The sequence below is a fragment of the Pteronotus mesoamericanus genome, unplaced genomic scaffold (assembly GCF_021234165.1).
Source record: "Pteronotus mesoamericanus isolate MK-2021 breed Mesoamerican mustached bat unplaced genomic scaffold, CSHL_Meso_final contig_702, whole genome shotgun sequence".
Lineage (NCBI taxonomy): Eukaryota > Metazoa > Chordata > Mammalia > Chiroptera > Mormoopidae > Pteronotus > Pteronotus mesoamericanus.
In genome coordinates, this window is record NW_026555239.1 from 2,115,666 (window position 1) to 2,129,432 (window position 13,767).

The following is a 13,767-nucleotide window of genomic DNA, read 5'->3' on the forward strand; positions in this document are numbered from 1 at the left end:
ACTTAGTTTCCTGAGTCTTTTAAGAACTTTTTGCCACATTTAGGTTTTCTGAGACACTGTGTTACCTAAGAAATTGCAAATGTAAACTTCCTTCCAAACCAAACAGGAAACCAACTGATAGCCAACCTGGTTAACAGAATATAACACAAACAAAAAAAATGAATGAGGAATGCTCTGGCCTACCAACTGACTACTGTATTGCTTTGTTAATATTAACACTGCTTTAAATAGAGAAACCACGCATTTTAGAATGTTGTTCAACTAAATGCAGGAAGGACCCCAGCACTCACCCTCAGAATTGACTGTACTGTCTGCAAGGGATAGGTGACCGTGGTGGCAATTGCTTTGGCTACTGCACCAATGATGAACACATCCAAAGAAGAAAGCTGGAAAGCAAAGAAGACAAATCATGTCAATCCAAATGACAAGAACAGGTGATTACTGTTTGCTGCTTTCAAAATCAGGGATTACCTTCGGTCTGCCTGGTGTGGGCCAGGTCCCCAGTTGGGGGCATGCAAGAGGCAACCGTTTCTCACTCACACAACAATGTTTCTCTCCCTCTCTTTGTCCCTCCCTTCCCCTCTCTCTAAATATAAATAAAATCTTAAAAAAGAATTTAAAACAATCAGGGATTACCGTCGTTCGTTTCTTTAAAAGCTGCCGTTTTAAACCTTCATAGAACATGAATTGGATGGCAGGATTGAAGACCAACAGCAAGGAGGGAAATGTGCCATTCCATAAAGACAAGATTCCTTCATCTCGAATGATCTGGTGAAAAGCATCTAAACAAGAAATCAAGGTACATGACGACGATCCCTTAACTAGAGAAGACAAGGTGAATTCTGTTCAAATGTACCTAGAGTAGAAACCACACTGGTCCTATCTTGTAATGATATTTTAGGGACAAGTTCATCAGTTAACTACTTTTTGGTAATTATCAGACACTGACAGTCACCAACTTATTGAGAGACAACTTCAATTATAGGGAACTCCTCCTGAAAATCTGGGATCAGAATGTCAAGTTTTCCTAAGTAATCATCAGCACCACTGGTAACTGTGTATTATAGAGAATTGTGAACTGATAGCCCATGTGTTTCACAACAAAGGCCAGTAAAACAAAAGGTAAGATAGTTCCTTAGAGTCTGTTTTACTGGGCTGACTTATAAGAAAATCATTGTTCTCATTATGAACACGGGAAAGGAGAACCTAGCAGTGCAATACTATTAAAAAGCAGAAGCTCATAGATAGCAGACATTAATCTGGTTTCTTTATCCAAAGATTAACACTAGAAAAACAAGTAGAGTATATTATTCTTCAGATATATTAACCCCTCCCACCCACACTCCATGGTAGCAAGTACTTCTCTACCCCTTGTCTTTGGGCTTGGCCACATGATATGCTTTGGCCAAGAGGATGTCAGCAGACAAGTTGCAAGTAGGGGCTTGAAATATGCTCATACGATTGGGTGTGTCCTTTTGTGCATCGCCATCAATAAGAGAAAAAATATGCTCAAGCTGGTCCTAGGATGATGATGAGACACATGCAGCTGAGACTCTCAGGCGGAGGACGGCCTAGATGAGCCAAATCCTTGTCAATCCACAGACATGTGAGCTAAAGAAATGCTTACTATTGGATGTTGAGATTTGAGGTTATCTTTTATATAGCATTATTTTAGCAATAAATTCCAGATACAAAGAAAAAAGAAAACCCTTCAATAGAAACACCCAGAAACACTTACCAATAATACCTCTATAGTTGGTTGGTACAATGTCTTCATTCCTAAATTTTGCCCCCTGCAGCTTCAGTCTGGTATTTACCACCCAGAGTGGGGTTGTCAGTAACACATTCACCACTCCTTTAAAAAGAAAGAGGGAGAGACAAAGGACAGCAAAATGTAACTTTTTAAGCTTTGTTGTCCTATATAAAAGCTACATATCCATGTTCCATCTATACTTCTGCCCCAGACCTACTAGGAGACTTAAGGTAAGGCGTCTCTTTGTGCTAGTGAACAATACAAGCCACTATTGTTAGGAGCAATTCAGAAGCCTTGCTAATAGCAGAATGGCTAGCAGTAGTACCTTTCCACGTGAAAAGAGTAATAAGTTTCCTCATTTGTGTAAATGGAGGCAATCTATTATATAGCATCCAAAGTAGCAATTCTGATATAGTTTTAAACATAACTTTTCAAAAGCAATTTTAAGAGACGTAGCTTACTGATCACATGCTAAGTCCATGACAACATCAGATAAAACATACAGTTTACAACTGTTCTGTAAGTGGCTCACATAGTTTTAAGTGAATATGGACCTGGTATAAAGGGTGACAAGTGGAAGGAAGTGGTGACATTGCAAAGTGCTTCAACAGGGACTAGATCAGAGGATTATCAAAGAGTTCCTCATCACTTAAGAAATTAGGACAGGCAGGCAGCAAGCAGTAGTTATGAACTGTCACAAAACACCTAAAACAGCTTTGCAAGCATCATGATCCTTACAAGCTTAAGGATGGGGATGCTGGCCCCCCCAAGGTTGCCTCAGAGTGGAACAATACAATGGGCCAGGTGCTTCTTTTTTGAAAACACATGATCCTAATTTAACACCATCTTGAGATATTAATATATTCCTCATCAGTCCTGAAATGATCAAAACAAACAAACAAACAAACCAGATGGAGTTGTAACAAAGTACCTGACACATAGTACATACTTTATAAATATTTGTTAAATAAACATTGCACATATAAACCAATGAACAAACTCAGTGAACCACCATACATGGAGCTATATTAGACTAGCTCCGCTGTGAAAAACCAAGAGGTGCAATTCTGAGGAAGGGAAATCACTTTTATGAAAAATCATTGAAAAACAAACAGGAGAAAGAATGTTTTTATTTAAGGAATCTCAAAATATACCATACAAAAAACACAATCTAACCAAGAACAAGCTTGTGCAACAGCCAAGAGATTAAAATTGTTTTCAATTGTTGCATACAATTGCAAAAGTCAAATGTTTTGCTACCTCTCTCTTAGAAGGATTACAGAATACATTTCTCACAATAAAGGACATTATTAAATAATTTTATGAGTTGCTATCTGTCATATTTTTATAGAGTCACATAACACTAAGGAGTCATCTTTAGTTATGACTCAATATATTCATACATTGTCACTTGAGGCACTGAACATAATCTGAATAAGTCTCACCTAGAGATTCTTGCTGGTCTCATTTTGAAAAAGCACCAGTGTCCAAGAGGCCAAGATAGAACATCAATACATGCCCATATGCCCTGACTTTGTAATGTGTTCCTATTCAGTGCAAGGTACACATCACTTAACAGAAAAATCAAGAGCCAGAAAAAACAGACTAAAAAGTGCTACTGAGTAGACTACTTTTTTTTTAAAGATGAAGAAAGGAGAGCTCAGAATCAGAGATCACAAGCATCCATGGATACTGTAGATAGGCAGAGGATACATACCTTTCTAAACAAATGAAATAGGTTGCCCTTTAAATAAATTCTTTAGAAATAAAAATTTTCTTGATGTGCTATTCAAGAGGTAGGTACACACAAAACATATCAGAGGAAGTGCAGCCAAGATTCAGATTTAACCATCATATAAAATTCTGTTTTCATATCCCCTTTATTGACTGAGCTGAAAGACTGAGAGGATACTAAGGACAATCTCAAGTACAAAAATGCACTACATCATTTAAAGAGAATATAGAGTCCTTGTAAGAACATTCCGTATTTCAAAGCTTTTTATCTGAGAAGTTCAAGTACTCTGTTCATCATCTAAGCCAAAATAGATAGAGATTTTTTAAACACTATAATTTTATGAGTTCTGGGAAAAGACACTCAAAATACTTGAGGATCCAAAACTTTGCTGGAAGCTTACAGCCTTTGTTATCAAACAAAGGACAACATTTCATGTTGAAAAACAACTATAAATGGTCATGATGAGTGATTCCAACTCTTATTAACGTAATGATAAGGCTGAAGATAAAGGATGCTGTTTGCTTATTTATGAGCCTGTGTAGAAAACTCTTTTTCCAATTCCAAGCTGTGGCTATTACTTCAGCTCTAAGACGGGAATACTAATTCTTTACCTACTTAATGACAGGAGATTGATTTCTTTCCAATTTGAATGATTCTTTTTTTTTCTTTGTAAAAGAATCATTTCTAGGAAAACAACCAAAATTAAGAGATGAAGAACAGCAACTGAACTCACTCACTAAAATTATTCACTGATTCAAGGAATAATTGGAACACAGCTCTTTACTTCTGAAATCTTCAAAACAAAGTTTCATTAGCAGCGAGTCTTCTTTGGTAAGGAGAGAAAACAAAAATGAAGTATGTTAACTGGCTATGTACTTCTGGGAAATGAGCACAATAACCACTGATGTAAGAAAATGGTAGATGAAGACCATAAATCTAACCATCTGCCTCCCTGGGAAAGAATGCAGCTAGATACAAAAAAGGAACAAATCTGTCTTACCAGAATTAACACTGGAAGACAGGAAATGAATATGAACTGTCTCAACAGTGATAACATCACACTGTCATTCAAAAAGTTATCTGTAAAAATCCCAATTTCATAAAAATGATCAGTTATCTTCTTCATTTAAGTTATCTGCAAGGTTCTTTCCCCAAATTCTTCCCCAGGGTATCAAGCTATATGGGCTTTCTTCTGTGGAAAAAAAAAAACCAAACCCCCCAAAAAACCACCCCAAAACAACCAACCAAAATAAATTTCTAAGTTTCAAGTAAAATTTGAAAAACAACATTGGTGGGCAAAAGTAGATTTATAGTTGTTCATATGGAAAAAGACATGCAAGTTATAATCATAATAATACAAGAATAAACTGTGTTTTGTGCACTCACAACTGTATCCCTACTTTTGCCCACCCCAGTACTATTTTTAGTTTTCCTGGGAAATAATGAAACTCCTTTCTACAGTGACTATAATACAGTGACAAGGCTCACAGCAGGAAGAAAAAGCTATTCTAATTCTTGTAAGAATGCATAGGTATTAAGATATAAAAACATGTTATAAAAAGTTTGAAACTCACAAAAGTAAGTTCCAAGGAATTTCCTACCTTCAGAAATTCAGTTGACCAAGGGTCTCCACTGTGACACCACTGACATTTTGGTCTAGATAGGTCTTTATCTGGGGTGTGTGTATGGGGGGGAGTCCTATTGTGCAGGATGGTTAGCAGCATCCCTGGCCTCTACCCACTAGGTGCCAGTAACACTCCCCAGTTGTGACAACCAAAAATGTCTCCAGAGATTTGCCAAATATTCCCTGTGGGTCAAATCAGCCTCAGTTGAGAACCATTGTTCTAATTCAATCATCAAGTGATTATTCACTTTACTTTTGAAAGTTTAAAACAACAGAAATTCATTCTTACCCCAACAAACTGTTTTTTCAAAGAGCTGTTAGAAATTTTATTTTAATTGATATTAAATCTATCTTCTTAAACAACTGGAAACATGAAATTAGCTAGTAAATTATTTTTACCTGAGATATGAATTAGCAATTCTGAAATGACTTTATGTGTATTGTGATCCTGGCCTGATTCCTTTGAGTAATATAGAACAAGGATAGTCCCTCCCCAAGTCATTTATTCACAGTCTGCTCATCAAATATATATTGTATGTCTAGTATGTGATCACCTCTGTTCTAGGTGCTGACAATACAGCAGTAAATAAGAATAAAATCCCTACCCTCATGAAGCTTACATTCTAATGGTGTAATAAGACAAGAAAAATAAGTAAAATACGTAGAATGTTAGAGGGTAAGGTTTAAGGGGAAAAACTTTTTTAAAAAGATTTTATTTATTTTTAGAGAGAGGGGAAGGGAGGGAGAAATAGTGGGAGAAAAACATCAATCAGTTGCCTCTCATACATGCCCTAGCTGGGAACAAACATGCAATCTAGGCATGTGCCCTGACCAGGAATAGAACTGGTGACCATCTCACTTTGCAGGATGACACCCAACCAACTGAGCCACACTGGTCAGGGCTTAAGGAGAAAATTTAAGTACATTACTGGGATGTCTATATCAGACATTGTGGCCATTTAGGGGAAAGACATTAGAGGAGGTGAGTCAGTGAGCCAGGCAGTTACCAGGCAGAAGAAACAGCAGGGGCATTGCCCTGAGGCAGAAGCATGCCAGGACAATGCCAGAGATGAAATGGAAAGAGGGAGAGCACTTGCACTATTTGGATAGGGATATTCTCTAACTGCCTTGACCTGTTAATGCACAGAATTAAGTTAATAGGTTGATATATCTTCAACTCTCACCACTACTTCAGCTAAATAATGGATAAAATGGGAAAGAAAATAATTGACTAAACAACATAGTTTATAATTATGCAATTTCTCCATTATAGTAACTCTACCATCCTTGATCATCAAAAAATAAGTAAATTTTAAGTATTTTTTTTAAATAAAGAAATTGGTAAAACACCAAAGGGAGAGAGGGGGGGGGGGGAAATAAAAAAGAAGTGTGCCGGGAATGCTCAGGAGAAGAAGCCAGTGTGGCTGCAGTGGCGTGGGTGAAGAGAACACTAGGAGGGACAGGTCATACAGCGCTTTGTAGGACAAGGTAAGGACTTTGGTTTTTATTCTGAGTAAGACAGGAAGCAACTGGAAGGCTCTGAATAGAGAAATAATATGATCTTGCTTATGTTTTAACATGGTCACACTGGCTGTTGTGTTGAATACAAACAGAAGGGGACAAAAAGAAGCAGCAGAACATCAGTTAGGAGGCTCTGAAGATAATCCAGTCAAGATTTTATGGTGGTCTGGACTAAGGTCATAGTGGAGACGAGTGGGTGAACTGGGTACTCTATGAAGAAAGAGACAATATGATTTGCTCAAAGATTGGATGTGGGATCAGAGAGAGATGACAAATTCAAGATTTTTGGTAGGGCAACTACAAGACTAGAGTTACCACTTAGTAAAATGCAGATTATAAGAGAAGCAGTCCTTTAAATTTAATTAATTAATTCAACAATTAATCAGTACCCTCTATGTACTGGGCACTGTGTTAAAACACTGAGGATGCAGAGATAATGAAAATGTAGTATCTGCCTTTAAGAGGTTCATTGTCTAATAAAAGATAAAGAAAAATATGCAGACCATTATCATAAGTAGAGTAAGCACCGAGACAGGGGTATACATTATATTGGTGCACAGAGTATGGGCTCCCTTACCCAGAACGAAACCTAGGGGTGGTAGAGAAGCCTTCAGAGAAGGCTTTCTGAAAAGGAAGTTGCTTGGATGGACAATAAAAAGATGAATAAATAGGAGTTAGTAAGATGAAAAAAGCAGTAAGACTGTATCAGACAATGAAACATATTGTACAATAAGAATGTTTTGGAGAGATAACAGTAGCTGCAGAGGAATGGAGTTACTAAATAGCTTGGTATGTTCAAGGAACACAGTTTGGCATGAAGATGGTAATATCACAGCAGATCTTACATGTTGGGCCCTTATCCCAGACATGGTGGGGCCTTGTACGCAAAGAGTGCTGTGTCTTTCTTTATTCTATAAGCAAGCGACAGGCATTGAGGGTTTTGAAGCTGGAGACAACACAATCAGACCTGGGTTTCAGAAAAGTTCTCAACCGTCTCCCTGACAAGACATGTAACAGATGATGCTCACAGCTGACAAAAGACCCATCTGCTCTCCCTGCATGGTAACCCTGACCCACCCTTTTTCTCACACACTCAAGAAAATATTTCAGAATGTAAGTAAATTAGAATAATATTATTAAATTGGGATCTTTTTTAACCAGCTCTACATAATGGACTCCTCAGGTAAACCAGTGTTTCCCTTTACCTTTGTAAGGTACTGACAGATGTCCGCAGCACACTGAACACCCGTGGCCACTCTCTGGTATGCCCACACTCGTCTACTTCCATCCCACTGGGTTTTATGCTTACCGAGAGTGAATTATGTCTTTTTTCAAACCTGCTTATGTCAGCTGTATCTGTTACTGTAGGCAAAGCATTATAGGTATGGGTTATATAAGAAAAAAAAAGCACTAACCCCCACCCCCCATCAGTGAAGCAATAAGCCTTGGCCATGCATTTAAAAAACTGAAATAGTTTATTCATACATTTTACGTTAAAATACCGAAGGTAAGTAGGCAACTTACAATATTTTCTACATCAAGTGACTTTTATAAACTAATTGCCTTACTACACCAATCTAGTTGTGTTATGTATGGAGGAATCTACCATAATTATAAAATGTGAAAGAATTAGGAAACAAGCAGAGCACAGTGTGAGAGGAAAACAAGGGGTGGTGTTTACCTTGTAGATAAAAGGATGCCACTTAAAGCAAATAAACAGCTTTGGACAATTAAAAAGGAAAAGATGTCATCATATACTTCATGAACTAGTAATTTCACCAAAAGCTGTAAATTAGTCCTGGACAGTGAATCATAACCTTTTATATGTAAATACATATAAACTACAGTAATCTAAAAAGCATTAAAATCAAGATATTACAAAAACTCGGTCTCAAGTATAAAAATCAGGCTAGATTGCCACTTGTTGCAATTATGTAAAAAAGGTTCCCTCTGTACAGGATTTATTGTTATTTTTTTCCAAGTGAACAAATTTCAAACTTGAGTTCTTTGAGTTCTGACACTGTTTGAAAACTAGTGAGAGGACTTCGGGTCAAGATGGAGGTATAGGTAGACAAACACGCTTCACCTCCTCAGGCAACCACAGAGAAAATTACAACTAGTAAGGAAGATCTCAGAGACAAGATCAGAACAGCAACAGTCCAGGTAAGAGATGACATTTGATTTGGGGAAATGGCTATGGATACAGAGAATAAACGGATTCTAAAGACACTTAGAAGACAGACAGTCTGATGGTTCTTGATGACCAAGTGCATGTGGAGGGTGAGAGGGCACCCTCAGTGAGAACTCCCAGATTATATCCTGAGTCACCAACAGCTATCCATTCATTTTCTTATGTAATGAAATCTCGTTACACTCTATGTGAAAGTGGGTCTGGTGAGGGGTGAAGATGGTCAAAGTACAAATTTCTAGTTGTGAAATAAGTAATGGGGATATGGTGTGTAACATAATTACCATAGTTAATAATACCTTATTGTATACTTGAAAATTGCTGAAAGAGTAGATTTAATAGTTCTCTCCACAAAGAAAAAAGATTGTAACTGTGTGGTGATGATGTTCACTAAACTTACTGTGATGATCCTTTCTCAATATATTCACATATTGAATCATTATGTCATACACTTGAAACCACTAAAATGTTATATGTCAATTATATTTCAATTTTTAAAAGTTGGTCCAAGTGAAAGTTAATTAGATCAAAATCAACCTAAGGCTAAAATGAGAATATTACGCAGAAGAAAAGCTCAGAGACCAAACCAAAACACAGCAGTAGTCTCAAATGGGTGAACAGGAAAACTTGGGGCCCACAACTTCTGGCCTGGCAACTACTTTTCAATCAAATCATTTTAATTTCCAATGGACATTTATATTATTCAATTTTGTGTATCCCAAATTAGTAACTTTTAAAAGAAAATATAATGTTATTCCACAAAATACTAACATTAAAAATGCAGTATTGAAATCAATTAACTTAGTTACAGACTAAAATGGATAAACACAAAAAACAAAAGAAGTAGACATATTTTCTTTCTTCCTTTTTAATTAAATCCTGACTAATCCAACAAATATTTTGTTCATTCAGAAAATATTTACTGAGCATGCTAGGAACTGTTTTTATGGGTATATAACAAGGGATACACACACACACACACACACACACACACACAGCAGGTACTACCTATCTATAAAAAAAATTATATATACGTGTATATATATAATTGTCATACCCATCTCACATATAATATATAAGATACCATCTCTGCACCTTATATATTTGATATATCATATATATGGAGCTCAAATTCCATTAAGTAGAGACAGACAGTAACTAAATACTCATAACACCAGGTTACTGGCTCCCTAGCACTTCTGAGACTCAGATGACAAGGGTCCAAAGCCTTCCAAAATCTGGCTCTTACTCACCTCTACAACCTTATTGCTCATGTTCCTACATCTACTTAACTTAATTAACTAAATTAGAGAACTCACTGTTCTAAAAACGGTCCTGGATTTTCCCAACTCCCTATCATTACCTTTGTCAGAAAACTGTCAGCACTCATCTATAAATGTTACCAATCCAACCAAGGCTCAGTTCAAGAGCCACTGCTTTCTCTAGGCAGATACCCAACCCCCCACAGCCAAAAGTGATCTCTTTTCCTGTTATGAACACTTTAAAGCTGTTCATGTCATGTTTAAAGTTGTTCATGTCATGAACAACTGTTATGACATGAACCACACTGGGCTGTGCACTAAATACCTTTGTCATTTTTGACTACATGCTTTCATACTCAGGGTGGGATTCATGGATGTGCAACCTCTCTAATGCTTTGGTGTCAACTGTCTTGAAATGCTTAATAAATTGTGAAGGAGGAGTCCCCATATCATTTTTGTACTGGGCCCTGCAAATCATGTAGCCAGTCCTGTTCACGACAAAAACCTCATGTGAACTTCTCAAAGAAAAAAAAAATCATGGAAAATAAGCAGGGAACTTACTGTAATCTTTCTCTCCCCCCCCCCTTTTTTTTTTTTTTTAAGAAAAGAGACCTTAATTTCTATAAATTCTGGGTACAAGCTGCTAAATAGGGATTATTGATCTTCATCCCTGGATTGAAAAGATAAAAATAAGCCAAGTTAGCTCAGAAATAAACCTTTGTGCATATGGGCAATGGATTTTCCACAAGGGTATCAAAGGCTTCCACAATGGGGAAAGGACAATATTATTAACAAATGGTGTGAGGAAAACTGGGTATCCACACACGAAAGAATGAAGTTGGATCCTTTTATTACACCACATACAAAAACTGACTCTAAGTGGATTAGACCTGAAAAAGACCTAAAACTGTAAAACTCCTAGAAGAAAACATAGGAAAAAAACTTTCATGAGATTAGGCATTAGACTCAGCAATGATTTCTAGGCATGACACCAAAAGCACAGGCAAAAAAGCAAAAATTAGACAAATGGGACAAACATAAAAACTTTTGAGTATCAAAGGACATAATCAATAGAGTGCAAGGCAGCCTATAGAATGGGAGAAAATATTTGTGAATCACATATCTGACACAGGTCTAATATCCAGAATATATAAAGAATACCTACAGCTCAACAATAAAAAAAAATCATATAATTTGCTTTACAAAAGGCCAAGAAGCAAATGCAAAGATGCTCAACACTGTCAACCATCAGAGAAATGCAAATCAAAACCATAGTCAAAGGTTACTTTATATTCATTAGGATGGCTACTATCAAAAAACCAGAAATTAGCCCTGGATGGTGTGGCTCAGCTGATTGGAGCATTGTCTCATAGACCAAAAGGTCACAGGTCAGGGCCCCTGTTGCACAGTTCGATCCCTAGTTGAGGTGCATATGAGAAGGCAACCAATCGATGCTTCCATCTCACATCGGTGTCTCTCTATTCCTTCCTCTCTCTCTAAAAAAAAATCAATGAAAAAATGTGCTGGAGAAACTGGAACCCCTGTGCACTGCTGGTGGGATTATAAAATGGCACAACTCCTTTGGAAAAGAGTCTGGGGTTCCTCACAAAATTTAAAAAGAACTACCACATGATCCAGCAATCTCACTTCTGGGTATGTGTGTAAAAGAATTCAAAGCAAGAACTCGAAGAGATATCTGCACAACCTATGTTCATATCAACAACTCTTCACAGTAGCTAAGAGGCAGAAAAAACCTAAATGTCCATCAATAGATGGACATTTATGTGGTATAGACATACAGTAAAATATTATTCAGCCAAAAAAAGGAAGGAAATCTTGTTATAGCCTACAAAATGAATGAACCTTGAGGACATTATGTTGAGTGAAACAAACCAGTCTCAAAAACACAATTACTGCATGATTCCATTTATATGAAGCATCTAAAGTAGTCAAGTCCATAAAAACAGAAAGTAAAATGGTGGTTACCAGAGGTTAAGGAAAGCGGGAAAGGGGAATTGTTATTTAATTGGTTTAGTGTTTCACTTGTTAAGATGACATTGTTCTGGTGACCTGTTTCACACTAATGTGTATAAACTTACTACTCAACTACACACTTTAAAATTGTTAAGATAGTAAATTTTATGTTATATGCTTTTAACACACACACAAAAGTCAGAAAACTATATTCTTTATAGCATAACTTTGTGCTAAAATAACCTCTTAAAAGATATATGAACAAGATAAATGTTAAAATATAAAAATATTTACATTCAGAAAACTTTTGTTACCTGCCACAAATCCAATTACCAGATCTTTTCCAGTAGTAGAATGTTGACCTTTGACCCAGACTGCTTTGAGGCTATTAAAAGTGTAGAAATAGACAAAATTGGAGCAGCAGAGACTGGAGATAACTGGAAACCACCCTCGATATGGGGCCAAGCTAGAGAAAAAACATAATAAACAAAGTAAAGATGCTGGACAAAAGTCACTAGAAGTGGGTAAAGTCCTAGGAAAGGCTGAATGTCATTCACATATTCTCCAAGTTCACTCCTACACTATAAGGTACTTCCTACTGTACATACATCTTACATTCTGAGGGATGTCCAAACTAAGAAATCTTTTCTAGCACTAATGCCACCAAAGAAACAATACACATTCAATGGCTGATTTACTGCTTTAGTAAATTACTATGTAAAATTAAAGACAATTTCCTCATGGTTATTAGTTAGTACAGCATCATTCACACAGGGCAAGGACGTTTAAAATCAAGTAAATATAGAAAATAAGTGTAAAAAAAGTGATGGGGCCTATTATAAGGGTACACGAAACAGACTAAGAGGTTCCCAGTGGCCAAAGCTGGAACAATTCGAGCACTTAAATAATGAAGTATAGTAATCGATTATAAATCATTGGTAAAACTAAAATTTCTGAGTCTATACTGATATTAAGTATCTCCTTATAGGCTGCTTATAGTTGTAATAGAGGAAAAAGAAAATTATTCAGTGCCTAACTCAAATCTAAAAACTCAGGATTAATCAGTGAAGGGCAGGTTGATAATATGTGACTCCAGGTATGATACCCTCAGGAGGACATATCACCTATGCACTATTCTGGAGTAGAATGCATAGCCTCAATCTAATCATGAATAAACATGAGGTAAACATAACATGAGACGCATTTTATTTTCAAAGAGGGGGAAGGAGGACTGACTGCATCCTTTGAAAACGTTAGTGTCACAGGGATAAAGGGATTTGATGTATAGTATAAAACTATTCTCAAATAATTTGGAAAAAATTTGTGTGGTGTGTGTGTAATAGAGAGAGAAGGGGAGGGAGAGAGGAAGGAAGAGAGAATGCATGAGCAAACGGCAAAACAAATGAAGAAGTGAGTAACATATACTGGTATTCATTGTACTCTTTTTAGTTTTGCAGTGTTTTTAAAATTGGAAAGTATTTATAAATAAAGAGTTGAAAGTAAAAGAAGTACATAATCTGAATGCATATAATAGGAATGAACTAAACAATTATTACCTTCTTTGATTTACCATACATAAAACAAAACATTGGTTTCATGGAAGACTCTGCAATTAAAAATAGAAATAACAAACCACACAATTTGAAGGAAATGAAAATAACTATGTACTTAAAAGTCAGGCAACTGCACATTCACAGCCCTATAAGGTTA

General features: G+C 36.5%; 1 protein-coding gene across 1 annotated transcript in view; it reads right to left on the reverse strand.

Moving 5' to 3' along the window:
- SLC25A17 (solute carrier family 25 member 17) overlaps window positions 1-13,767 on the reverse strand; it is a 38,973-nt gene that overhangs the window by 10,267 nt on the left and 14,939 nt on the right. The window contains exons 4-7 of the mRNA XM_054582424.1: window positions 12,372-12,523; window positions 1,739-1,855; window positions 637-782; window positions 291-386 (exon numbers count right to left, since the gene is read on the reverse strand). Of these exons, the coding sequence (XP_054438399.1) occupies window positions 291-386; window positions 637-782; window positions 1,739-1,855; window positions 12,372-12,523 (511 nt within the window). The remainder of the gene's footprint in view (window positions 1-290; window positions 387-636; window positions 783-1,738; window positions 1,856-12,371; window positions 12,524-13,767) is intronic.